This window comes from Lepidochelys kempii, chromosome 2, assembly GCF_965140285.1.
Source record: "Lepidochelys kempii isolate rLepKem1 chromosome 2, rLepKem1.hap1, whole genome shotgun sequence".
NCBI classification, from domain to species: domain Eukaryota; kingdom Metazoa; phylum Chordata; order Testudines; family Cheloniidae; genus Lepidochelys; species Lepidochelys kempii.
In genome coordinates, this window is record NC_136381.1 from 89,126,433 (window position 1) to 89,151,800 (window position 25,368).

At 42.5% G+C, this 25,368-nt stretch overlaps 2 protein-coding genes across 8 annotated transcripts in view; both read left to right on the plus strand.

Moving 5' to 3' along the window:
- TWSG1 (twisted gastrulation BMP signaling modulator 1) overlaps window positions 1-4,012 on the plus strand; it is a 40,936-nt gene extending 36,924 nt beyond the window's left edge. For both annotated transcript variants that reach the window (XM_073331600.2, XM_073331603.2), the window contains exon 5: window positions 1,525-4,012. In XM_073331600.2, coding sequence (XP_073187701.1) covers window positions 1,525-1,706 — 182 coding nt within the window. In that variant the 3' untranslated portion in view covers window positions 1,707-4,012. The remainder of the gene's footprint in view (window positions 1-1,524) is intronic.
- RALBP1 (ralA binding protein 1) overlaps window positions 1-25,368 on the plus strand; it is a 98,348-nt gene that overhangs the window by 8,667 nt on the left and 64,313 nt on the right. For 3 of the 6 annotated variants that reach the window (XM_073331593.2, XM_073331594.2, XM_073331592.2), the window contains exon 1: window positions 16,454-16,633. The exons of 1 other annotated variant lie outside the window; for it this stretch is intronic. The gene's annotated coding sequence lies outside the window, so the exon portion shown is untranslated. Of the gene's footprint in view, window positions 1-16,453; window positions 16,651-25,368 lie in introns of those variants that run through there. 2 more of the 6 variants (XM_073331596.2, XM_073331595.2) reach the window with 1 other exon arrangement.

A 25,368-nucleotide genomic window follows, 5' to 3' on the forward strand; every position in this document is an offset into this window, starting at 1 on the left:
TGTATTGCACCTTATGTTTAGCTGTGACACTGAATATGTTTCCCAGACCTGAACAAGAGCTCTATGTAGGTTCAAAAGCTTGTGTCTCTCACTCACAGAAGGTGATCCAATAAAAATATGTATAAAATAGTAGCTCAGAATTTGGGATGTCTCTCTAATCCATCACTTTCTTTTTTTCTTTAATTGGCATGTGCCTTGACACATTGCCCAAAATTTTTTTAGTACTAGAGACTAGGTATTAGTATTTGCTGACTAGGAAAAGGCTGTTCCCCATTAATTGATCTCCTACTTGTATTTGACCCCTCCACAGCAGAGCTGGAAACCTCAGTCTAATTGCTAGATAGTGTAAGCTTTCACTAACCCCTGGCACAGGGAAGCCAGAAGAGTGAGCTTGTTGGGGATACTGCAAAGAGAAGTTTACTGCTAGGATCAACATTAACAGATTGAAAGCTAAAGATGATGCTATGAGCATCCAGGAAGGTAGTCTGGCATTTGGGATGGAATTTAAGGTGGCAAATGGGAGAGTTGGAGTTGGTATGGGCATTGCCCGGAAGCAATCTAACAATTTTTCAGTTAAGAGCTGGATTGGTAGTCTGTGGTAATAAAATACTATAGAATAGAGAAACGATGGAACTAATGAGACATGATTACACACACACACAATTACTTGCCTGTTAAAGCAGCTTGAACACTTGGTATTTCACAAAAATTCTGTTAAAAATACTTTTAGCTTGCACAGGTAAGCACTCAACTCAGGAAAGGCCAAAAATAGGTTTGCATGTGCAATCTTATCTCTGCTCCCTCATGTATGTAGTTGGACTGTATTGGAATCCATGACCATACTGTTTTTCAAGCAATACAATATTCCTTTTGTTTTTTGTATACTCCTCAATATAAACCTGCAGCATCTTGCAGTGCTGAGTAGAGCAGAGTTCATGAAAATCAGGCTTTTTAAAGGGGGTACATCTACACTGCAGCTGGGAGGGCACTTCCCAGTATGAGTAGCTAGACAAGCACTAACTTTGCTTGAGCTAGCATAGCAAAAATAACAGTGTAGCCAGGGGTAGCACAGGTGGCAGCTTGGACTAGCTGCCTAAGTATGTATCCATGGGGTCCGGGCGGGTCTGTCTACCTGTGCTGGCAAGCATGATCCAAGTTGCAGTGTAGGCGCACCCAAGACATTCGGTGATTGAGGCAAGGGCTCCTGTGTAGCCCTGCCTTATCCACTCTGCATTTTACAATTTGCTCCTTGTAATGGTGCAAAAAGTGGTATGACCATGTACTTGAGAAATAGTATATGATCATAGAAGTAAAGACTACGGTACTCCCTACAAGGGGGTTGAGATCCACAATATGAAAAAAGTATCCAGGCTGGTAGAGTAGGCCTTACGTTCTCACCTCTTCTCCTCTCCTTCCCCTTCCGTTTCCCCCGTGGCACGTAGTTTGAATGACTTGCACTCAAACATCTGACAGCTAGATACTTAACTAAAGTAATCTTTTAAATATTTTTCTCCCTTTGTTTAGAAAACATGTGCACTGTGGTCTATTTTGATGACTGCATGTCAATACATCAGTGCAAGATCTCTTGTGAGTCCATGGGAGCATCAAAATACCGGTGGTTTCACAATGCCTGCTGTGAGTGTATTGGGCCAGAATGTATCGACTATGGCAGTAAAACTGTAAAATGTATGAACTGCATGTTTTGAAGCAGAGAACCTGTATAATAGTAATGTGGAGGCCAAAGCAACGTCTCTTAATTAAAAAGGTGGGGATTGGAAGTATTGCATTATGGGATATGTTCTGGGAACAACTAAACATGAATGATTTGAGAAAAGATGTATAAAATTCAAAGCATAGCTGTATTTTTTTTTTAATCCTGTAAACAATGCTAATTGGCAAATGTTTCAACTGTTATGTTTATTTTTTCCTTATTCTTAGTCGAGTAGCATAGCCATCCTCATGCTTCCTGTCCTGATTGTTTTGCTTTGATCTGAATATATTGCCTATACTCATTTTCAGAATGTAATGTCGTATTTAGCAATTCAGAATAGTGAAGCCTCAACAAGATTCCCATTATTTAGAAGTTCCACAAGTGCTCAAATAGATAATGCTCTTGTTTTATACCTCTCCAGTATAAGAGCCATAAGACTCCAGTGGCTTATAGTCTTACACCAGTGGCCCAGACTCCTATTGTGAAAAGGATGTCCTCAAAAATAAGAAAACAAATTTTTTTTCAACTTCAAAACAGGCGCTGTAATAGATAAAATCCCAGCTTCTTAGCAGGCCACACTACCCACTACAATACCATGAATGTGACATCATTCCTCCAGCTGTTATATGCCTCCATTCCTGCAGGCAAGGTATTGCATTTCATAAAGAAATCTTGTTGCCGTCAATGCGCTCTTCATATAAACCAAAATAAAGCTGGTAAGTTTAGTCATGTCCACGTGCTATCGCACTCTTTGTGGGTTGTCTTGTCCCTGGAAACTCAGTGCGGTGCTGCAAATTTGCAAGGTGGTTGTTATGAACAGACAAAATAGCTTGTATAAACTGGGAATTAAACTGAGTGTCCTAGTAAGCTCAGCAAGGTTATTTGTTGAGTAGCTGGCAGATGTCACATTACCACACTTGGTACTGCTCTGTGGAACACTTATTCTAACTTTGGTTTTGCTTTGAGGTTGATTTTGATTCAGATTTATGATATAAAAGGGCTTAATGGAGAAGTAATTGTCCTCTGAGACAAGTGAGCATTCTCTGAATATGGAATACTTTGTCCATTTTGCTGTGTTTTAATATATGGAGTAGTAGGCAACTGCAAATTATAAGGTAATTACTGTGGTACCATTAGGTTTTTCCTGTGATGATGGCATAGAAACCACAAGAATAAAGTCTGAGTACAATTGTGATCTTGCCAGAAACTCATGATAGTGTTTATAACAATAACTTTTTTTAAGTTTACTAATTTTTTATATAGATGGATTTGACTATTCCTGTTTCTCCCTCTCGCCTCCACCTCTCATGGTCACACTGACTCCTACCAACATGTTCCTCAACACCGAGATCAGTTTTTTCAACTCTCATTTTATTTGAAAAATTGACTTGGGAATTTTTAGTTATCCTGATACATACAACTCTTCAAATAAGAAAAATCTAAACATGGCTGCTGTTGTGCAGGGCTTAAGTTTTTAAACTCTTTTCCAGGTATTATTTGAAAGCTGGAGGTTTGCTTAAACTTTTAAACTGGTGGTAAACAAAATTTCTTCCTATTTAAAGTTGGGATTTATGGGAGAAAGTTTTGAATTCATGGTTTCTGGACGAAGGGCAAAGATCAGCCTAAACTGAAGGAAATGTTATTTCTTCTTCTATTATGGTTTGTTCCTTGCATCTTTTCCATTTTTTGTGCCGAGAAATTCCTCATGAATTTCTTATAGTGAAGGGGGAGAGAGGATATGCTTATGTTGTGAGTATCTGTATTTTGTGTTCTTGAGGATTTCTGATCAAGATCTAATAAAACTTTTTTCAAGTGTCCCTGCAAATCAGTGGCACACTGAAGGCTTTGAGTTATCATATACTGAATTATTTGAAATGTAAAATATTATGGTTTCGGAATCTTAAAATGAATCAAGATTGATTATCTATTTGGGACCCTGTTGCGTGGATTTATGACATCACCCTTCTTTACTTTATGATTTTACTTCAAGATCAAATAGGAGGGATAGAGAGGTTGTGTGTGGAGGGAGACAGAACCTCTGTTTTAAAGAGTTAAATGTCCATAAAAATCATGGAAAATCACAAAAGGTAAATTTTTGTTTGTGTAATACCTTTAAAAGTTTTTGCTTGTGAGGACAGTCCACTTTAAATTAGGTTTGCTCTATTTTTGTAATGTATGATGCTCTCCAGAGAGTCTGTGCTGTAAACTCAGTGCATATGCAAATGATCTATGGCAACATCAGATGTATTTTCTTATATTTCATTTGTTTAAACAAGTATTTTAATAAATAATGAGACATTATTGGGTTGTGTGGTTCTTTTATCACTGCTGCTTCTTCCTAAGCTATCAGGGCAAAAGCTTTTAATGGAGTTGAAGTATAAATTTGATTTAGTGATTTCACTAATTTTAATCCTATTACTGTAGTCTCAGTTGGTAACTTTATTTTTCTTAAGATGTAGTGACAGTGCTTTTTTAGCAGCTGGAAAATTGTTTTACAGTTAAAATTGTAATTTTGCTTCTAACTGAATGTATTTACTTTATATAAAATATGAAACCTACAAAATGCAATTCGAGTTACATTCTGAAATTGTCTTATCTATGAAAATCCCATTATAGGAGAATACGATGTAATTTACATGGCATGGAGGGAAAAATAATAAATATTTTATTGTTGGGACACATCTCACTTAGGCTCTGATTGTAGGAAAGCACTTAAACTTGGGGTTGAAGTGAAGCATATGTGTAAGTACCTTGCTGAACTGGTATCTTATCCAGTTGAAACATCTGGGCAACTTATATAATTAAACACTCACAATAAAATTGTAAATCCTTAAACTTTAAGTACTCAATAAAAAATGCCCTTGTGTAACCATCAGTGGTATAAATCCCAGGTAAATTCTTGATCCACTAAATTCTCTTTGTTGCTATCTGTGGCTCCACTAATTAGGTGCCTGGACCCTGGAGTACTAGATGTACATGTAAGGTGAGGTGGTGACTTTGGGGGGGAATAGGGAGTAGGTAGGAGGGGGCAGTGGGTGAGAAGAGTGGGTGGGGGGAATTTGGGACGTGCAGGGCTGTGGCGGCCAGAGAAAGAGGCGACTTTCCCCAGCTCCAGGGATGCAGCTGCCAGGGAAAGATGGCCCACCTTCCCAGCCTCAGCTCTGTCGATGCTGTGGCGGGGCAGAGAACCCCCTCCTTCCCAGCCCCAGCTCGGGGGGCAGCTGCGGTGGGGGAAAGAGGGAGAGACTCCCCTCTTTCCCAGCCCCAACTCGGGGACTGCCCCAGCGGAGGAGAGAGGGCACATCTATTGCATTACAAAGGTAAGACTACTGATATTAAAATATGGGTTGGGTGCTTCTATTTGTAGAACAAAAAAACCATAATTAGTATTAAGGTTTTTTTTATATAGTGCTTTTATCCAAAGCGCTTTACAATAGTTAGCTAATGGTACAAACAACATTTGGAACGATCATTAAGTGGTCCACTGAGACCCTCAGCAATTTTCAAGTGGTCCACGAAAAAAAAAGTTTGAGAACCACTGCCCTAGGAAACATCCACTGCACTTTCCTGTTCTTAAGTAATGGATATAAGGGGTAATCACCTCACCACATCTATAACAAGAACTGGATTTATAGTTGCGGGGCTCACCAGTGCCTACTGTTGCTATTTTCTGAGTGAGTGGATTCTTTAGCCTTTTTTGTTTGTAAAAACATTCTCCCCATTCAATCTATTTACCAGGAAAAATTGGTACTAGAAGTTGTCACTTCGCATGGCTGAGATAGTGCTGATGGCATGAGCTGTTCTAACAAGCAGGGTGTGAGTCTGGTGGGTGACACTCATCCATGGCAAGTATAAAAAATGCCTGGGGTAAAGTATGTAGCTTTCAGACAAATCTGATACATACAACATAGGGTTGCCAAAATTCACCCTGTCCTTATCGTTCCCTTATATGTATTTTAAAGATTTCTTATTCTTCTAGAAGTTGTTTGAAAGAGAGAGATCTAAGCTGTGTAACTCCATAACGCTAATGAGAGTTGTATAGATAAAGCTTGATATGTTGAGTAGATCATTTTTGGTCTATAGCTGCTTTAACTCTGGGATTTACTGTCAGTTTGTCCCCAAACTTTTGCAAACTAGTGATATTTACATATATCTTTACATATATACAAATATATCTTTTCACAGGCTTTCCTTTACTCTTATAAAATGTGTATGCCAAGATTTAAGGTGAATGCAAAAATCACACTCAGCCAAGGGAAAATTAAATGTTGTCTAATGCAATGCTTGCCATTATAGCTTGCATGTAGTCTTTTGTGTTTGTGTTTTGTATGTCAGGTTAGCCACTGTCCTAAATCAGATCTGCCTTTGTTACTGCATACTTGGGTTGCTGGCAAGAGTTAAGTAGTCTCTCTATGGATTGTGTGCATGGAAGTTATTCTGGAATAAGGCAGGCTGTGAACTTGGACACTATAGCTATTCCAAAATAGCTTCCTGTGTGCACACTTTATTATTCCAGAATAAAAGTGTTCACATGGGGATACACATGGAAAACTTATTCTGGAGTAGCTATGCTGGTCAATTTCCCCATGTAGCCAGTAACACTGAGTGTTCAACATTTTAGAGAAGTATCTAGAAGTGATAGTTCAGTCCGTTCATCAGAACCCGACATTTCCATTTCAAGGTAGGTGAAGGGGTGATAAGTCTTTGAAGTTGGTTTCATGCATAACTTTCTCTTTTTGGGTGCTAAGTAATCTGCCAAATATCATCAGAATGTTCTTACCTCACTAAACATTCTCCTTGCTCCTCCCTGAGCAAAATGGGGACAGACTTCAGTAAGCTCCCCTTTCCCAATCTTGCTGAGCAGCCAACTAGCTGACTCCCATGCCCTGTTCTTCATCAGCTGAAGATGAAGAAGAGGGCATGGGATGCCCTCAACTGAATATGGAAAGGCAGCCTCAGGCAACCTTCTGCCTTTTAGCAACCACGGCACCAGTTCATATCACTTTCTTGATTCAGGGGCCAAGGCAGCAGAGGTAGCCTCTGTTACTTTTCTCCCCGGCAGCAGGGACAGAATTGAGCCTGATCCTATAATGTAAACTGGTTGGGGTCTTCGTATTGAAGTAGTTCTTTTCCAAGGGTGCAGGCAGCCTACCTTCAACAAGTTAATCTGTAGCCAGAGCACTATAAAATAAAATCGTTAAGTAAGCTGTTCTTGCAAGCACTCTTTAAAAGCATCTTTTTAATTGACCAAATATAATAGTATTGTAGTTTGACCATGGCAAAATGTCTTGACCTTTATTTAAATCAATGGATAGTTTTTAAACTGCTGCACTAGAAAACAACAATAATAGTGAATTTAAGGGCAAGGAGGGAGAAATTAAAAGTTACTTCACAAAAATGGCCTCTTAAAGCAACAACTTCCAAAAAATGCCAACAGCAATAACATTAGGAAAAGAAAAGGAGGACTTGTGGCACCTTAGAGACTAACCAATTTATTAGAGCATAAGCTTTCGTGAGCTACAGCTCACTTCCTCAGATGCATATCGTGGAAACTGCAGCAGGCTTTATATATACACAGAGAATATGAAACAATACCTATTCCCACCCCACTGTCCTGCTGGTAATAGCTTATCTAAAGTGATTTCCAGCACAAATCCAGGTTTTCTCACCCTCCACCCCCCCACACAAATTCACTCTCCTGCTGGGTTTTGTGGGGGGGGGTGGAGGGTGAGAAAACCTGGATTTGTGCTGGAAATCACTTTAGATAAGCTATTACCAGCAGGACAGTGGGGTGGGAATAGGTATTGTTTCATATTCTCTGTGTATATATAAAGCCTGCTGCAGTTTCCACGATATGCATCTGAGGAAGTGAGCTGTAGCTCACGAAAGCTTATGCTCTAATAAATTGGTTAGTCTCTAAGGTGCCACAAGTCCTCCTTTTCTTTTTGCGAATACAGACTAACACGGCTGCTACTCTGAAACCTGTCATTAGGAAAAGAGGCTTCCTCTAGCTCCTCCAAAAATCATTTTCTACTTGTGCGTACTAGTTCTTATTTCTTTCCAAATCTGCCAGCATCTTGTCTGCTCCTGTTCAGAGAAATCTGTACTCGCTGACCATGTACTCTTTCTGCGAGTGGTATCTTATTCTGTTTTGGCCACTGCTTTACCTAAGACCACCTTAGCTATTTCAAAATTTTTGTTAACTGACAAATTAGAAAGTGTACCAGGATTCTTAGAGCTGTCACATTATTGCGTTCCTTAGTATTGGCATTATCCAAAAAGCTACTCCCAAGTTATCCGCATTGTAGATTTTAAACTTAATAGTAACTAGACAAACTCAGTGCAAAATGTAACTGCCATTAAATGTAAAATTTAAAAGTAGCAGTAAAGTCTTAATGGAGTTAATCAAACTTCAGTTTCCATCAAGGATTTACGGCAGGTTTGCTGTCACACAGGGATTTTTTTTCACCTTATCAGAACGTATATTTTATTATGTTATGATATATCGCAGAATTCAACTCTCACTTGATACAAGGGGTTTGCTGCCGGGAGCACAGCTAAGCCATGTGTTTTTTCTACACTGAAACATGAGGAAATATGAACATACTTACTTGAGCCCTTATGCTTGAGGTTGAATTAATTTCCATCAGTTGTGTAATACTTTTCACTTTATATATAGCTCCTTTGATTAGAAGAGCTCAGTTCTTTACAAAGGGTTTGATGCTCACATTACAAATGGCAGGGAGGAGGACCTGTGACACAGGTAGGACTGGTCAGATAGAGTGGGTACCAGTCAATAATTGAACCTAGCTGTCTTTGCCAGTCCTCTGCACTAGCAACTAGACTTGCTGCCTTCCTGAGGAGAGTTGGTGCTTTCAGTTGCTTTAAAAAATGTATGCTAGTTTTGTTAACAAAATATCATGCAGCAAATCTATTCCTGTAGTCTTCCCAGCTGCCAGCGAGTGGAGATGTATGGCATCCCTGGGATCAAATTAAAAATGGAGAATAATTAAATGAATCTTTAACTCCTGATAACTGAGCTTATCAAAACTGAGGGCCAGAACCTGCAATGTTCTCTTGAGGTTTTTTTTTTTTTTTTTTTTTGGGGGGGGGGGGGGAGGGGTTCAGGATATTTTCACTATCTGTCTAGTATTGTTAAATTGTGGGGTGGGTGGGTGTTTTTTAAGGCAATTGTCATTGAGGATCCAAATGTGAATTGATTCTGCAATTCTCTTAAGGCAGTTTCCTTTCTTTTTTCCCCTTCCCCTTTCTCCACAAGCTGAGAGATGAATGGTGACCACCTCTGATCAGGAGTTGTGATCTTCTCCAGTGCACATAAGAACATAAGATTGGCCATCTAGCACAGTATCCTGTCTTCCAACAGTGGCCAGTACCAGAAACTTGAGAGAGAGAGTGAACAGAGCAGAGCAATTTATCAAGTGAACCATCCCTTGTTGTCCAGTTCCAGCTTCTAGTAGAAGTTTAGGGACAGCAAAAGCATGGGGTTGCATCCGTGATCATCTTGGCTCATAGCCATTGATGGACCTTTCCTCCATCAACTTATCTAATTCTTTTTTGAACCCAGTTATACTTTTGGCCTTCACAGCATCCGCTGGCAACAGTTCCACAAGATTGACTGTGTCTTCTGTGAAGAACTATTTCCTTATGTTAGTTTTACACCTCCCATCTTTTAATTTCATTGGGTGACCCTGGCTTGTGTTGTATGAAGAGGTAAATAACACTTCCTTGTTCAGTTTCTCCATAGCATTTGTGATTTTATAGACCTCTGTAATATCCCCCCTCAGTCATTTTTTTCTTAGCTGAATAGTCCCATTCTTTTTAATCTGTCTTCATATGGAAGCTGTTCCATACCCTTAATCGTTTTCATTGCCCTTTTCTGTACTTTTTCCAGTTCTAATACACCTTTTTTGAGATGGGGTGATCAGAACTGCATGCAGTATTCCAGGGGTGGGCGTATCATGGATTTATATAATGGTACTGTGCTATTTTCTGTCTTATTATCTATTCCTTTCCTAGTGGTTCCTAATATTCCATTTGCTTTTTTTGATTGCTGCTGCACATTGAGCAGATGTTTCTGGAGAACTATCCATGATGACTCCAAGATCTCTTTCTTGTGTGGTAACAGCTAATTTAGTGACAGCTAATTTAGACCCCATCATTTTGTACATATAGTTGGGATTATGTTTTCCAATGTGCATTACTTTGTATTTATCAACACTTAATTTCATCTGCCATTTTGTTGCCCAGTCACCCAGCTTTGGGAAGATCCCTTTGTAACTCTTTGCAGTTTGCTTCGGACTTAACTATCCTAAGTAATAACACGGCTGCTACTCTGAAACCTAAGTAATTTTGTGTCACCTGTGAACTTTCCACCTCACTGTTTACCCCTTTTTCCAGATCATTTATGAATCTGTTGAACAGAACTGGTCCTAGCACGGATCTTTGGGAGACCCTGCTATTTAGCTCACTCCACTGTGAAAACTGTTTATTCCTACCTTTTGTTTCCTATCTTTTAACCAGTTACCGATCCATGAGAGGACTGGTTCCCTCTTATATCTTGACACCTTACTTTGCTTAAGAGCCTTTGGTAAAGAGTGGAAGGTAAATCATTTGGCTTTGCATACACAGACCTTGTCTCCACTACAGTTTACTTTAGTATAACTTGTGTCGGGCACGGGTGTGAATAATCCACAGCTCTGAGCAACAAAAGTTTATACTGACCTAAGCGCCAGTGTAAATAGCACTATGTCAGCGGCAGAGCTACTCCTGCTGACAAAGCTCCTGCCTCTCACAGAGGCAGAAGTTATTAAGCTGACGGCAAGAACTCTCTCCCATTGGCTTAGAGCGTCTCCACCACAAGCACTATATCGGTGCAACTGTGCTGCTGTAAGTGCTGTAGTGTAGCTGTAGCCCGAGTCAACCCTTAATTTTAGTGTTCAAGTTTACCACTGGTTGTCTCCTTGGATCCCTCTGCAATATTGAGAAGCATGCTGCAAAGATGCACTAGATTTTTCTCCTCTGTTAACCTCTTCCGCCTTTTTATTATGGTGGTGTTGGTAAAAACTCCGTAACTGAATGTTGCATTGAGATTTCCCAGTAAAACAGGACTAAAATCCCTGTTTTATACCTAATGATAGAATACAGTCTTCAAAATTGCCACAGTAACTCTTCATGGGACAACTAGATTTTCTGTAACTCTTTAAATAAACCTACTTCCTCAGAGACTGGAATGGCTTCTCCGGAACTGGTCTAGCCTGTCAGTTCAGCAGTGTACTTAAAATCTTCCATGAAATAGTTTTCATGATTCCTAAACAGACAAACAACTGCCTTTCCTGAAGTAGTGTTAAAGCTGGCAGGAGAGGGAATGAACACTTCTTAATTTATACAGCTGTGCTTTTCTTGGTTTCACTAAACACACCCTTTCCAAAATTCCAACCCATTATTTATTATACTTGTGAGGCTCAGTTGTAGCAGCAAGATTGAATTTCAAAATGAGGGCCTGTCATTTCAGATACCCTACCCCAGCTTCTATGCGCTCTCTCCTTCAGACAGCCAACAAGATTCTGCCAGCAGTAAATGTAATGAGATGAACGGCGTGAGACTATTTCTGAGGCAACCGGGACCCTGGCCACTTAGAGCTTTACAGACGTAGAAACTGATATAGTGAATTTCACATGACAGTGAACTGGAAGCTAGTGCAGTGTAATATGCTTTCACCTGTCTGCCCTCAGAAATTGAGAAAATTTCATTCTGCATTAGTTAGCCAATGGGATGATTGTGGGCTTACACTGAGAATTGCCTATATATGAATCCCCATTCTTGGGAGTTGAGTGTTCTGGTGAACATCACCTAAGAATAGGGATCCATACAAGCAATCATCTAAAAGAACTATAGTGGCTAGTGAAGGAACCTTTGTTTCCTCCTGTTGCCAGCTGTATTTATAGCCTTTGTATGACAAAAATATTGCTTGTAATATTAAACTGTAACAGTTAGTCTTTGACATTAGGATTTTCTTCTAAAGGAATGTGTGGGAGTTGCCTGGTTAGGAAATACATTGTAGGAAAATATCTCTATGCTCATGAACACTAATCAGAGTGTTTACAACCCTCCCTTTTGTATTTTCCACTGAATAGACACATACAAATTCCTGTGGGGGACCCTTACGTTACCACAGAAAGTTGCACAAAGAATCCATTCTGTAGAGATCAAGGAGTACTGAATTTCAAGTGAATAAATGAAGCAGGTGGCAAACTGCCATAGTATTAATGTGTCCAATAGCTCTAGGATTATGCTTGAAGGCTGTGGAAATGAGTCAGAGCACTACTTACTGAAACAAATTCCCTTGTTGATTAGACTCCTGAAAGAGTTTCAAGATATGCAGGTGTTTAACATATCCAGAAACTCACATTTAAAAAGAGGCAGAGTACAAAAATGTATTTAAGGGACACCAAACAAAATAGGCACTGAGATGGAAGATACATTTCCTGGCACCGATCACATGCTCAACCAACAGCCAAATTATTTCTCCATTCTCTCGTATTATATGGAAGGGTGAAGACGAATCAAAAAAAGATGCTAGACGACTCCTTGGCAAATGCGGAAGTCAAAATATATTGCTGCTTTGTGATATAGGTATATCACTGGTAACCATGAAGCTTCATTCTAAGTTTATTCCAAAAGCAAAGTGAATGTGCAGACCTATAGAGCTGACTTGATCCTTATGTGTTTATCGATGCTTCTTAAAGAGTGGTTGGGTTTTCTACTCTTGCAACATTTTTAAGGAGAATATAACATGACTTAGTTATATTCTAATTGAATTATGGAAAACACTAGGTTTTTTGTATTTAACAAAACCTCTGTTCAGAAGAATGGATGTGCTGCTGAGTTTCTAGGTGCAGGCCACATCACATTTCCCTCTTTATCTAACAATTGCTGTTTTCTCCAGCTGTTCTTTGTTGGGAATAGACTCATGGTTCGGCATTGGCGTGGGAAGGGTCAGTGAAGGCAATGTTCTACACCGTCCTTACTACAGGACTACCCAGCTGCATGTGGCTCTCCTCACACCTACTACTATGCTCGCAGGAGGAAGAAGTGAGACCCACAGCATTTCTCTTTGTATAGAATTGCACACAGTGTTTCAAAGTGAGATTTTCTAGCAGATAAGCTCCTCTAACTGCATTGTATAATTTTGTTAAGAGAATGGAAGAGGTCCACTACAGTAAGATGAAGACACTTGCATGAGTCCTCCACTAGGATGGCAACTACTGTAAATCTATAAAAATGGTTGTGATGCACAGACTAAAAATATAGCCGTGTGTTGTGGTTGGTAGTGTTGAAAGATGACATCCACTTTTTGAGGAACACTGGGAACTTTAGAGAATTTTAAAAGTACAGTGACCTCCACACCCTAAGAGTCCCTAAACTACGAGGAAGATGCTGAGAATGTGGTGGAGTTTCCTCTGTGAGCAAGATCAGGCAAGGAGTAAGAACTGTGCTTCCTTGCTCCAGCAGGAGGAAAGCTCTGACACTCCAGAAGGTGACCAGGCAAAAGATACCTGTTGTTGCTCTCAAACTCCTCCCCTTGTCAGTAGAAAGAAGAGGTCTTGGCTCCTGTCTCAGAAGGAATCTACATGTTTAGTGAACGGAAAAGAGCCTTGGCACTGTGTGTATGCGATGCCTACAGTGGGAAACTGAAAAGCCTAAGATTTGTCTCCCTAACACCCACATTTACTTTTTCCATTTGAAAACAAAACAAAAACATCACATATCCATTTATTTACCGATCATAAACATCTATTATAAACTTTTTTTAGACCAGTAATTATTAATTTCTTACTGTACAATTACTTACTGCACTAAATAATGTCATTTGCCAGGAAAAAAATTAGTATCAAAGGAAGAAAGCATACATAGTATTCTGGATATTTCCAAAGTGCCTGTCCAATAATGGGAGAACCAGCTAGCACCTTTCAGTCCATCAAAAACACAGATTCTAACAGCTCCAAAATAAGATTTACCGATTACGGTAGAAAGGGTGTACAAAACACTGGAATATGGAATTATTAACCTTTTGACAGAACCTCGGTTAACTAGGGCTCTGATGTACATTAACATTTAATATTTACTGTACTAAATGGAAGCGAGGTAGCAATTCTACAGTTCAGAGTGTAAATAACTTTCCATTGTAAACTTAATTACAACTCCTCCACTTTAAGATACACACACGCGCACGTATGCAAAAAGGATTTTTTTAAAGGTCTGGTTTCTAGCCAAAGGAAATTTCTGGCAAACTTGGAGAATTGGACCAGAAGTTTCTGTGATATGAAACTCTGAAAAATGAGGACCTTCATATTTTGAATAGTCTTCTAATTTTAGTTTTCTAAATCCCAAACTCAAAAATAGTCTCAAAGTGATTATTTTTCTAACGTTCAGAAGCCTTGATTATCACTAGTTCATAGGATTATATCTGCTACAGTCTGGGGCTAGCATTAGGAAGTTTTTCCTATGGGCCTCTGGACACCTTGTGAAGTTTGCCATTGGTCTGTAAAGATTGCAAGAGGTCTGGCTGTATAGGAGGCTGTACGCTCTGCCAGCCAAATCATTTGTTCAAGAAAGTTAAAAACTCCACCGGCATGTCTTGTTGTGGTGCACATTTCACCTCAAATAAATTAAAGCAACAGAGACTTGCAGAGCATATGAACTACTTACAGCAAGTTTTCAATGATCAATGGGCCAGTTCATCCAATCCTGCACTCAAATGCAAGACAGGGCCCTCTGGGAGAGAAAAATCTACGAGAGGATCACTTTGTGGAGACTCTCCCGCCTCGCCAATCCTCCACCAATGATACTCCCTCCCTCTTTGAAAAAGGCTGCAAGACCCACTCCCAAACCTACCTAATCCTTCTAGCAGACCACCCAGAATCCTTCATAAGGACCTCAGATCCCAGTTCACATGGGGGGTGGCGGGTAGGGAGAGGGGCTCAGACGCAGCCAGAAAGGCAAACCTCCTCTAGAACCTGGTTCACATGATGGGGGTAAGGAAGAGGGGATCACACCTCTGTAGATGGGAGAGGAATGAGAGGATGGATGACAGCCTGGTACTTTTGTCTCCTCCAAGGCTTCCTCCCTAGTGTCCCACCCCGTCCCTCCTCATTACTTGATCCCCCAAATCACCCTCCCCTCCCAGCGAGCATTTGCCTGTGTACTTTATTTTCTTTTCAAACCAAGTTTCAGCGCCTTCTGACCATTCTGCAGCAGTCCTGTCACCTTTCCTGAAATAAACACCCCCCTTCGACAGAGGCAGATGGCAGCAAGATATGTTGTCCCCTTGGGTTGTTTCAGATTGCTGCCCTGACTGCACCGTGCCTGCTTCCTGGGGCTCAGATGCAATTACCACAACAGGTTAATAATTCCATATTCCAGTGTTTTGTACACCCTTTCTACCGTAATTGGTAAATTTTATTTTGGAGTTGTTAGAATCTGTGTTTTTGATGGACTGAAAGGTGCTAGCTGGTTCTCCCATTATTGGACAGGCACTTTGGAAATATCCAGAATACTATGAATGCTTTTTTCCTTTGATACTAATTTTTTTCCTGGCAAATGACATTATTTAGTGCAGCAAATAATTGTACAGTGAGTAAGAAATAATTACTTAATGAAGCAATATTGCAGACCTAAAAAGAGTTTATAATAGCTGTTTGTGATCAGCAAATACATGGAAATGTGATGTTTTTGTTTTGTTTTCAAAGGGAAGAAGTAAATGTGGGTGTTAGGCTTTTCCGTTTCCCCCTGTAGGCATCGCATACACACAGTGCCAAGTCTCTCTTCCGCTCACTGCACGTGTAGATTCCTTCTGAGACAGGAGCCAAGACCTCTTCTTTCTACTGACAAGGGGAGGAGGTGCAGAGCAGCAACCGGTATCTTTGGGAACACAAGTGCGGGGCAGCCCTGCGGGTAGTTATCCAGCGCGTTAGCGCCTCTCCTCCTGCCCACGCTCAGTGGCTGAGCCACTTGGCCTTAGACCCGCCTGGCGGGCACCGAGCTGGAGAAGCAGTTTGGCCAAAGAACATTTTTATTTGAACCCCCCAGGGCCTGACGCTGCCAGGGCCGGTGCAGGGACTCTGCTTTGATTGCTGCCGGCACACGTCACCTTTAAGGAAAGCTATTTTACTCAGGGGGCTGCACCTCTGGGGCACCCCTTGGCCCCGGACTTGGATCATTGACCACCCCCCCCCGGATTTGGAGGCACTCGGGGGCGCCGCACCGATGTCAGAGCGCGGGGAGCAGCCAAGCTCCAAACAGAAAGCGGGGCTGGGAGACTCGCTCTCAGCCACCCACCCAGACCGCTCCGGGTCCAGCTGGCACCGGCCCTGCCTGGGCACCGTGGCCAGAGAAAAGCCCGGCGGGGCGGCCGGGGGCGGCTGAGGCGGACCGTGGGCAGGAGGCGCGCGCGAGCTGGACGCGGGCACAGCGCGAGGCGTTCCACCCTCCGACGTCCAACCTCCTTCCGTCCCGGCCTCTGCTTCACGGGATGGAACTACACTTCCCAGCATGCCCCACGCGGCCATGTAACACCCACTAGGCGGAGACTTAACCGTCTCCAGCCGTGCGCTAACGCACAGTCGTCTCCCCGTCGCGTACTCACCGAGAATACGCATGCGCGCCCCGCCCGCCGTTTGCGAAGCGCATGCGCAGCTCCATCCCGCCTCTTGTGGCTGCCTTTGCTACACGCATGCGGACCCCTTCGCCTACCGCTGCCGGGGGCAGTCGGCGGCGCATGCGCTTTGGCAGGCTCGCTGTATTCACGCATCCGTACCCGTCCTTGTAAACGGGTGGCGGAGGCGGAATGGGGCGCGAGGCGGGGCGCGCGTGAGGCCGAGGCGGAGCCGAGCCGCCCTGCAGGCAAGCGGAAACCCGGGGTCGGTGCTGGGGTCGCGTATGTGGGGGTCCCCGCCCCCATTTCCCAGTGTGGGGCGACCGGGGGGGAGTGACTTCCGGGCCGGGGGGGTTAGAGTGCGGCCCCCGGGGGGAGGGACAGTGCCAGGGATTCCCCCCCAGGGACCCTCTCCCCCCCTGCCCCCCCGAGCGCCAGGGACCCTCCTCCGCCCCCCCAGCGCGCTCCCTGGAGAGGCGTTTACACCGGGGACCACCACCACCACCACCTCCTCGAGGCTGCTGCTGCCCGTGCTGTCTCCTGGGCAAGGGTGTGGCAGAGCCCAGCAGCCCCTCCCCACCCCGCAACAGTGACAGGGGCTGTGTATGCCCGCATCTCCTATTGCCCCAGCCCGGTGCCCTCAGGGATTGGGGGAGGCACCTAGCTTTTGCACCTGCTTTCCTCTCCCAGGGTGAGCATCGTACCTCCCAGTGGCAGCTACCAAGCTCCCTGCACCCCACGTACTCCTAAATGGTTGTATGCTGTGAAACACACATGAGATTCTGTGCTTCGCATATAGCACCAATGGGGAGGACTGTGGTGCTGCTACATATTACTGTCCTGTCTTTTTCATCCACTGACCCTTTATTTCCTTGAAGTGGAAATCACTCATAAAAGAAACAAAACTGCCATCATGCTCTTATATATAGTGTGTTTGGAATGTACCTACTATGCTGTGCACGGTACCAGCCATTAATAGTATATTTGTTGTTACAGCTGTGCTATATAAGTAAAAAGGTGGACCCTGTCCCAAACTGTTTGTTATCCATTAAAGCAAAATGGAATGACGGGGGCAACAGAACATGGGGAGGAAAGTGCATTAGGTCAAAGAACATTTTGTCTGGAAACACTGAGGTTTGTAGTCATTCTGAGGAGTTCCACAGTCCTGGGTAATTTGCTAAGAAAGCTCTGCCTTCTGCACAAATCACCCCCCCCCTTTTTTTTTTTTTTGAGATTGACAAAGTCCATTGTTGCAGTGGAACAGAGTGGACCTGCTCACATAGAGTGAAGATAATGATCAATCAGATGTAGCACCTTTCATCCTGAACGCTCTTGATCCACTTCAAAGAATACACGTACATCACTAAAATGCATCTGCCAATAAGCTTGAAGGTGGCAGTCAGGTGGCATCTAGTAAGATGTAGAATAAGAAGGAGGGGAAATTATTAGAGCATTTAGGTCAATCTCTACTCTTACAAAAATGTTATGGGATCTTAATAATCATACAGGTGTGGATACAGCCTTTATTGCATGATGCAGTTCAACTTTTTTCATGTTGACTTCTAGTAATATATAAATCAGTATTATTTAGTATTTGTAATGCTTAGGGGCCAGAGTTATACACCAGGACCTCATTGTGCTAGGTGCTGTACAAACACATAACAAAAAGACAGTTTCTGCTCTGGGGGCTGACAGTCTAAGTTTGAGACAAGAGATGACAGATGGGTGAGTACAATTAAACAGGGAGGCGGTATTGATCAGCATGGTAGGCAGTGGTCTGTGCATACTAGCAGCCTAACCATTATCATGTTTTCTGTAGGCATCACAGCAAAAGGGGAGTTCTGAGGGGAGATTTGAAGGTGGATAGTGAGGTAGCTTTGTAGATGTTTAGAGAGAGTGCCTTCCAAGTCTTTGGGGCACGATGAGAGAAATAATATACTGGAATAAACACACATTTCAGCTATTTGCATCCAAAAGTATGATAACTTAGTGTGGATCTGGGTTCAGTTTCTGGTTTTGCCAAAGGCTTCCTGTGTTGCCTGAGAAAGTAACTTAATCTTTCTTTACCACAGTTCCCCATCTGTAAAATGGGAATAATAAAACTTCCTTTCTCCCACCCTTTGACTTGTCTATTTAGATTGTAAGATTTTTGAACTTGGCTTGCTGTAAACACAGTTTTTGTACTAGTATAACTTTCAGTTAGGGATATGATATGTTTTTTAAACAAATGGTTAAAATAGTATGCCACCTAATGTGGACTCTTATCTTGGTATAAAGGTGCCTTCTATCATTGTAACTTATTTCCATTCCTGTATGGAAATAACTAAACTGGTGTAAAGCATCTTTATATTGAAATAATTGGGTCCACACTAGATGGGTTATACTACTCTCAGTGTACCAGTGTAATTAAAGCAGTACAACTTTTGTGTGTAAAATACTTGTTATGTGTGTGTATGCTGCATCAAGCACATAGGCACTAAACTAATACAACTCTAATTTTTATGTTATATATTATTTGTATTGCTGTTTGCAAAAGTTTAATGGTAGTCTGCCAACTAAAAATACTTGATAGGCTAGATAGATGAATATTTAAGATATTACTGCCTCAAAATAATCTATTGTATACTCTTTTTTTTTTCTTATTCCATAAAATCTGGCAACATGTAACCAGTGTCAGCAGAAAGGAACACTGGGGATGGATTGCTGTCGTATGACAGTAAAGGGGCTCAAGCAAACACACATACTTAGCTTAATGCACTTGAGTAGTCTCACTGAAATCGGTGAGACTACTCTCATGTAAGTATTTACAATATTTGGGAGCTTAGTTTTCCATTTTGTGTGCATGTTTTTAACATTGTAAAAGGGTTGAAAGAAATTTTAAACATAGAAAAAGTGACTGGAAAAAACACAAATTGGAGGAGGACCAAGGGAAGTCATTGCCCTTCCGGCTCCATATTTACTACAGTAGAACCTCAGAGTTACAAACACCTTGGGAATGGAGATTGTTCATAACTCTGAAATGTTCGTAACTCTGAACAAAATGTTATGGTTGTTCTTTCAAAAGTTTACAGCTGAACATTGACTTAACACAGTTTTGAAACTGTACTATGCAGAAGAAAAATGCTGCTTGTTACCATCTTAATTTAAACTAAACAAGTTCAGAAAGAGTTTCCTTACCTTGTCAAATCTTTTTTTAAACTTTTTTTTTTTTGGTTTCTGCTGCTGTCTGATTGTGTACTTCCGGTTGCAAATGAGGTGTGTGGTTGACCAGTCAGTTCATAACACTGGTGTTCATAGCACTGAGGTTATTTCTAGTGTAATTCTTTGAGGCTTTCTGGTTTTGGTTTTTTTTAATTTTCTAATTTTTATAAAATAGAAATATCAAAAGTCTTAAAAAACTGCTCAATATAGAGAAAAATTGGACTTTCTCTTTACCATTTAAATTCTTTGTGACATTGCTGAACAGTCATGACACTGAAGGCATCCCATTGTATCCTGGAACATGTCAGCAGTCTCACAAAAGAAACTTTCACTGACTTGGTGGTATATATAACTTTTAACTGCTTGTTAGTTGTTCGAAAATTCTGCTTCTCATAGAATGCTGGAACAGCATTGTAAAAATGGAAAATAACCCTCTAATCTTGCCTGCCTAACTCCAGAGTTTGGGGGATTTTTCAAGTCTGCAGGACTTTCTCCAGTGTCTCTGCCAGTGCCACAGCCATGGGTACAAAAGATGTGAAAGTGACATTAAATGGAATTGACTTTGTTCAGGCAAGCCACCAAAATGAGTTTTTGATTCCCAGTCATCTGGAATCTTCTTAAAGCTGATGTCCTGTTTTCTTGATTTTAATAACAAAAAGGATTTGTCAATATTTTCAAATAGAAGAGAGACATAGGGGTATAGAAAAAGTTGAGGAAAGCCAAGAGGAAAATCTCAAGGTTTCCCATTTTAGGCAGGAATGCCATTGACCCAGACTAAAGTGAATGATTGCCGATTTGAGTGACAGTTAATTTTAAAGTAAGACATCCAGTGGTTCAAAGCAAATGCCAATCTAAATTAGCCATCATAATGCACAGTTTTTGTGTAAAAAGGAAATGTCACTAAGCATTTTTTGTGGTTACCTTTTTTTATTTTTGTTTTGTTATCTCCCAGTGATCAAAGTACTATTTTGGTACAGTAGTTACACTACACTGAATATTCTCATGTTTATGTGGACTTGTTTAGGTTAGTGCACAGTGATAGCTTCCTACTTTGAATCAGAGTTTCAGCTGGTGTCCTGCTGCTTACATAAAGAGTCAATCCAGCAAGGGGCATGTTAGTCAGCAGAAAGGAACAATGGGGATAGATTGCAGGTTTATGGCATGCACTGCTACAGACTAGGGACTGAGTGGCTAGCCAGCAGTTCTGCAGAAAAGACCCCACTGGGGGTCACAGTGTATGAGAAGCTGGATATGAGTCAACAGTATGCCCTTGTTGCCAAGAGGGCTAACGGCATTTTGGGCTGTATAAGTAGGAGCATTGCCAGCAGATTGAGGGACGTGATCATTCCCCTCTATTCAGCATTCGTGAGGCCTCATCTGGAGTACTGTGTCCGGTTTTGGGCCCCACACTACAAGAAGGATGTGGAAAAATTGGAAAGAGTCCAGTGGAGGGCAACAAAAATGATTAAGGGGCTGGAGCACATGAATTATGAGGAGAGGCTGAGGGAACTGGGGTTATTTAGTCTGCAGAAGAAAAGAATGAGGGGGGATTTGATAGCTGCTTTCAACTACCTGAAAGGGGGTTCCAAAGAGGATGGATTTAGACTGTTCTCAGTGGTAGAAGATGACAGAACAAGGAGTAATAGTCTCGAGTTGCAGTGGGGGAGGTTTAGGTTGGATATTAGGAAAAACTTTTTCACTAGGAGGGTGGTGAAGCACTGGAATGGGTTACCTAGGGAGGTGGTGGACTCTCCTCCCTTAGAGGTTTTTAAGGTCGGGCTTGACAAAGCCCTGGCTGGGATGATTGGGGATTGGTCCTGCTTTGAGCATGGGGTTGGACTAGATGACCTCCTGAGGTCCCTTCCAACCCTGGTATTCTATGATTCTATGACAGTAATGGGGCTCAAGCAAAATGAGGAATGGGTTGGAAAAAATGCAGTATGTGAGAATAATACCAACATTGTGCATATGAATCAGAATGTCAAATATATCATCCATTTTCGCAAGAATTAACAACCATAAAGGTTCAATTCTATTTAAAAACAGGTCTAATTTTTAGAATGCTAGTTATACAGCAAATTTAAAAAAAAAAAGACTGATGACAAATCTCTCTTTAACTAATCCCGAGTTATTGAAGGGATTCTCAGGTCAGTGTCAGATTAAGTGTTCAAATTCACTTGATTGTTAGGGTGATCAGTACCTTAAGAATTCCAACTGTACATGTTTGTACTGATCTTGTTGCAGCACTTTTGAAAAGAAAAAAAAAAAAGGGGAAAACCCACTTCCTGTGTGTTACACTGAAAATAAATGGATGTATATTGATCTCGTTGTTGTTTCACTCCATGTATTTTGTCCTAATAGAAGTCCTTGTGGCATCTTAGAGACTAACAAATTTATTTGGGCATAAGCTTTTGTGGGCTAGAACCCACTTCATCAGATGCATGGAGTGGAAAATACAGTAGCAGGTATATATACAGTACATGAAAAGATGGGAGTTGCCTTACCAAGTGGGGGGTCAGTGTTAATGAGACAATTCAATTAACAGTAGAATATCAAGAGAGGAAAAATCACTTTTGTAGTGGTAATGAAGGTGGCCCATTTCAAACAGTTGACAAGAAGGTGTGAGTAACAGTATGGGGAAATTAGTTTTTGTAATGACCTATTCACTCCCAGTCTTTATTCGGACCTAATTTGATGGTGTCCAGTTTGCAAATTAATTCCTGTTCTGCAGTTTCTCGTTGAAGTCTGTTTTTGAAGTTTTTTGTTGAAGAATGCCACTTTTAAGTCTGTTATTGAGTGACCATGGCGATTGAAGCGTTCTCCTACTGGTTTTTGAATGTTGTTATTCCTGATGTCAGATTTATGTCCATTTATTCTTTTGCATAGAGACTGTCCAGTTTGGCCAATGTACATGGCAGGGGGACATTGCTAGCACACGATGGTATATATCAGATTGGTAGATGTGCAGGTGAACGAGTCCCTGATGGTGTGGTTGATGTGGTTAGGTCCTATGATGGTGTCCCTTGAATAGATATGCGGACAGAGATGGCTCTGGGATTTGTTGAGGGGTTTGGTTCCTGAGTTAGTGTTTTTGTTGTTTGGTGTGTAGTTACTGGTGAATATTTGCTTCAGGTTGGGGGTCTGTCTGTAAGCGACGCCTGGCCTGTCTCCCAAGGTCTGAGAGAGTGAGGGATCGTCCTTCTGGATAGGTTGTAGATCCTTGATGACGCACTGGAGAGGTGTTAGTTGGGGGCTGAAAGTGATGGCTAGTGGCGTTCTGTACTTGCTTTGTTGGGCCTGTCTTATAGTAGGTAACTTCTGGGTACTCTTCTGGCTCTGTCAGTCTATTTCTTCGCCAGGTGGGTATGGTAGTTTTAAGAACGCTTGATAGAGATCCTGTAGGTCAGGGGTGGGCAAACTACGTCCCACTGGCCGGATCTGGCCCATCAGGGCTTTGGATCCGGCCCGTGGGATTGCCCCCCGTGCTGCTCTCAGAAATGGCCGGCACCACGTCCCTGAGGCCCGAAGGAGGGTGGGGGGAAGGCAGAGGGCTCTGTGCGTTGCCCTAGCCTCCAGGCACCGCCCCCTGCAGCTCCCACTGGCTGGGAATGGGGAACTGTGGCCAATGGGAGCTTCAGGGGAGGTACTTGGAGGTGTGGCAAGGGCAGCGTGTGGAGCCCTGTGCCCCGCAGGGACGTGGTTCTGGCTGCTTCCCGGAGCGACGTGGCGTGGGGCCAGAGCAGGCATGCAGGGAGCCTGACCTGGCCCCGGTGTGCGCCACGGCTACCCCGGAGCCACTTTAGGTAAGCAGCGCTGGGCCGGAGCCCAAAATCCTTCTGCACCCCACCCTCGAACTCCCTGCCTGTACCTCGCACCCCTCCTGCACCCCAACTCTCTGCCCTGAGCCCCCACCGCACCCTCCTCCACCCCAAACCCCTGCTCTGAGCTCCCTCCCGCAGTCCCCACCCCTGCCCTGAGCCCCCTCCTGCACTCCTCCTGCACCCCAACCCTCTTCCCTGAGCCCCCTCATACATCCCGCACCCCTCTTCTGCCCCAATCCCTTGCCCTGAGCCCCTCCCGCACACTGCACTCCCTCCCACACTCTGCACTCCCTGCCGCACCCCTACCCCCTGCTCTGGCCCTGCATACAATTTCCCCACCCACATGTGGCCCTCGGCCCAAAAGGTTTGCCCACCCCTGCTGTAAGTGTTTGTCTCTGTCTGAGGGATTGGAGCAAATCTATTAGGACAAAATACATGAGGTGAAAGAAGTAATCTCCAAAACTAAGCATCCAGCAGAGAAGCTCTCATGTTTTTCTGGTGGTGATGAATGTTTTTGCTGTGGGTGTTCTGTAAAAGTTCTTAGGTTCATGTGTAGTGTGTGCTTTCTCTAAATTAGTAAAAATTAACTAGTCTGAACTGTATCAAGAAGACTCATTAAATAATTATGGAATTATATAATTGCTTAATTATGGGATAATTATAGATTATATATTATATTATAATGTAATATAATTATAACTAAAGGATAATTATGGACATAAATGCATTCATTACATTGATTGTAGTGGTAGGGAGAAGAAATAAGTACACATCTGGTCTGTTTCAAATATGGTGAAGTAAGACGGAATATTTCAGAAATTCAGTGGATTACTTAAATCTAATGATTTTTACATTTCCTGTGCATTAGGCATTTTTACCTCTATAAATTCCATACAAAGTGTGCTTCATAATGCTGCTAGTCTCCTCCAAACTAATCTCAACTGAAAAGTTCTTTCACAAGGAGCAAGTGGCGTACTACTTAAAATGTTTAATCCTGAAATCTGGCTGTACAGTGCTCTCAGTTCACATAGCAACTCAAAGACCGCTTGATCATAGAGTTTATTTGGCTTGTTCTCAAGAATGTTCTGAAAATGCTTTACAAAGTTGTTGGAGAAAATGAAATACAGTTTGTTGGATGAGGGTTAGGAATGGACAGCTGGGTAGAGTTCTTGACTGCGAGCCTAGATGGGTAATGTAACTCTTGAATTGAGTCTTGGATTCAAATCCTACTTTGTCACATAAGAGGATGAATTAGATGGTCTCACCATAGTTCATAGGAATGTGGAAATAATGCCATATCACAAAACAACTCAGAATGTGATAAGATTTGCAGTCTCTTCAAAAAAATAGCCTAGAAATGGAATAGCAGGGCATTCACAGGTCACAAATGAGGCACACTGTACACCCATCCTGTGCTTCGTTTTACCTAGTGCTTTTAGTCCTTTACTTTAAAGAACCCCAAAAATTTAACATTTAAAAAATGCTTTCAATTCAGACTTTAGACACATCTACAGTCATGGGTGACAGGTATAATAGACCAGGAGAGGCTCTGACTCCTCCGGTGCGGCTGCGGCTGCTGGACCCCCGGTTGTGGGGTTTGGCGGCGAAGCTTTGCTTTATTATGCCCCATGCAGGTTCCTGGGTGGAGGAGGAGGCACATACCACCTCCTCCACCGCCCCAGAACCTAAATGGGGCATACCAGAAGCGTCTTCTAACAGACACTTTTCCCTGAGGCGGGTTGGGTCTGGGGAGGGGAGGCACAGCTGCGCCTGGCCCAGGGCTCCTCTGCGTGTCGGGAGGAGGGGAAGGCTCAGGGCTTTGGCCAGCCTGGGGCTCCTCCAGTGGGGTAGGGGCGCTCAGAGCTTTGGCCAACCCAGGGCTCCTCCAGCCAAGTGGGGGGTTGCTCAGGGCTTTGGCTGGCCCAGGGCTCCTGTGGCCAAGTGGGAGGCTCTCTAGGTGG